Genomic DNA, 2081 nt, shown 5'->3' on the forward strand with positions numbered 1-2081 from the left:
ACGGTGCACGACAAGCGGGACAAGATGCTGCGGATGCGGGTGATGGACAGCAAGTTCGCGGGGCAGGCCAAGAACGTCAAGCGGGCCTTCCTCTGGTGCGAGGAGAACGTCGCGCCGGTCACGCTCGTCAAGGTCGTCAAGGCGCAGGCCTTCGCCAAGCGCTTCCTCGCCCGACGACGTACGTTGTGTGCGTGCGTGCGTGCGTGCGTGTTCCTTTCTTTGTGCAATTTCTTTATACATTCGTAGATTTTAACTCCTATTAAACTAAATGTGCGTTTTCAGTGCGCAAGCGTTTGCAGATTGCGAACGAGCTGTTGGTGACCGAGAAGCACTACGTCGACATCCTCGATCTCCTCGTCAAGGTACGTGCACTGCCAACAGCACAGCCCCCACCTTCCCTGCACCGTGCTCGTTGTGTTTTAACTCCGACACACGTCCGCCACACTTCATCGCCACTTCATCAGGTGTTCCTCCAGCCTCTGCGCGAAGGCGACCTTCTGCCGCCGGAGAGCATCCTCGCCATCTTCGGCAACACCGAGACGCTTCGGTACCCCTTCTCCGGTCGTCGCATCATGGCTCGTCATAGGATGGGGCGGCTCACACGGCCTGCTGGCAGGGACAAGCACGTTCTCTTCCACGAGCTCTTGCACAAGCGAGTGCGCGATTGGATGACCTTCCAACAGTTTGGCGTGGGCGACATCTTCTACGACCACGTACGTGTCGAAGCTCCCTCTCCGCCTGCCGGTGGTTCGACGAGGAGGAGCTGACACCATTGATCTATGGTGTACGGCGCGCAGACGGACTTCCTGCTGGGCTATACCGAGTATGTAAACAACTTTGACAAGGCGCTGGCGATGCTGACGCGGTGCACCAAGAGCTCCCCCGAGTTCGCCCTCTTCGTGCGCAATTGCGAGGCTCGGCCAGGTGCCCCTACACGCGTGTGCATTGCTTCGTGCCGTTTGTTGTGTGCTGGTGTGCCGTGCGTGCGTCCGTGTCGTGCTGATGCTGTTTGTCTTTCACACAGAGTGCAATCTGCATGACCTGCCGTCGCTTTTGATTACGCCCGTGCAACGCATCCCGCGCTACACTCTACTCCTACAGGATCTCCAGCGCCACACGCCCTCCGGATCACGGTGCGCACCAGCCATTCCCTTCATCATCTGTGTCGACACAGGGCGTGTGCTCACTTCGTCCTCCCATATACAATGCAGCCCCGGTCTGTTGGAGATGGCCTTGAAGAAGGTGAAGGACATCGCCAACTACATCAACGAACAGAAACGAGCCAAGTACGGATCGCCCTTTTCGCATCAGCAACGCTTGATGGTACATGTGGTGACCCGACCCCCTCGTTGTGTCGCATAGCGAGAATGAGCTGAAGATGGCCGACCTGGACTCACGGCTGGTGTTCGACCCGAAACCCAAAATCGTACCTACCGCCCGTCTCTCTTTCCGCACACGCCAGCTGATCCCAACCCGACACCGCCAGGGTCTGTGCGAAGTCCCCGCCCGCAAGTTCATCAAAGAAGGCAAGGTGCTCATTCAACTCGGGCGCAAGCACTTCAAAGGTACCGCGCGTGCGGTCGTGTGTGTATGTGTGTGTGTGTGTGTGCCTACGAGGCAACGTGGACTTCCTGTTCCGTGTGCGCCAGGAGTGACGTTGGTGTTGGCTGGTGCGTGCAGAGTGCCACGTGTTCCTGTTCACGGACCTGTTGCTCATCACCAAGAACGAGGACCTCGACGACAACGACGAAGAGGCCGCCAAGGAGAAGGAGCCCGAGCCCAAGCGCAACGACGTCGCTGATGAGCGTCATCCATCGGGCAAGTTGCCCCGGTACCTGGTCAAGGCCGCCGAGCCCCTCAACGAGAACCCGATCGAGATCAGCCCCCTGCCGCCTTTCTTCCTCGACAAGGCCACACGCTTCCCGCTTCGCCTCTACTTTTCGTCGCAGCGGAAGGAGGTGTGTGCGCCCTTCGTCGCCATGCCACTCACAACATGTCTTGAGCGAGTGTTGTTGTGTGTGCTCACGTACTCTTTCTCACTCTCGACTTGTGCGTAGTATCGATGCGTGTTCGCAAGCCAG

At 58.5% G+C, this 2081-nt stretch overlaps 1 protein-coding gene across 1 annotated transcript; it reads left to right on the plus strand.

Moving 5' to 3' along the window:
- Nucleotides 1-24: 24 nt before the first annotated feature.
- ACA1_011490 (RhoGEF domain containing protein) lies at nucleotides 25-2081 on the plus strand (the record flags this gene model as incomplete). The annotated part of the gene is made up of 11 exons (XM_004340419.1): nucleotides 25-178; nucleotides 283-362; nucleotides 465-547; nucleotides 617-713; nucleotides 798-924; nucleotides 1025-1133; nucleotides 1212-1286; nucleotides 1363-1426; nucleotides 1487-1565; nucleotides 1681-1958; nucleotides 2058-2081. Coding segments are annotated over 11 exons (1170 nt in total), but the record flags the coding sequence as incomplete, so codon positions are not given.

Source organism: Acanthamoeba castellanii (assembly GCF_000313135.1).
Source record: "Acanthamoeba castellanii str. Neff unplaced genomic scaffold scf7180000083641, whole genome shotgun sequence".
NCBI classification, from domain to species: domain Eukaryota; phylum Discosea; order Longamoebia; family Acanthamoebidae; genus Acanthamoeba; species Acanthamoeba castellanii.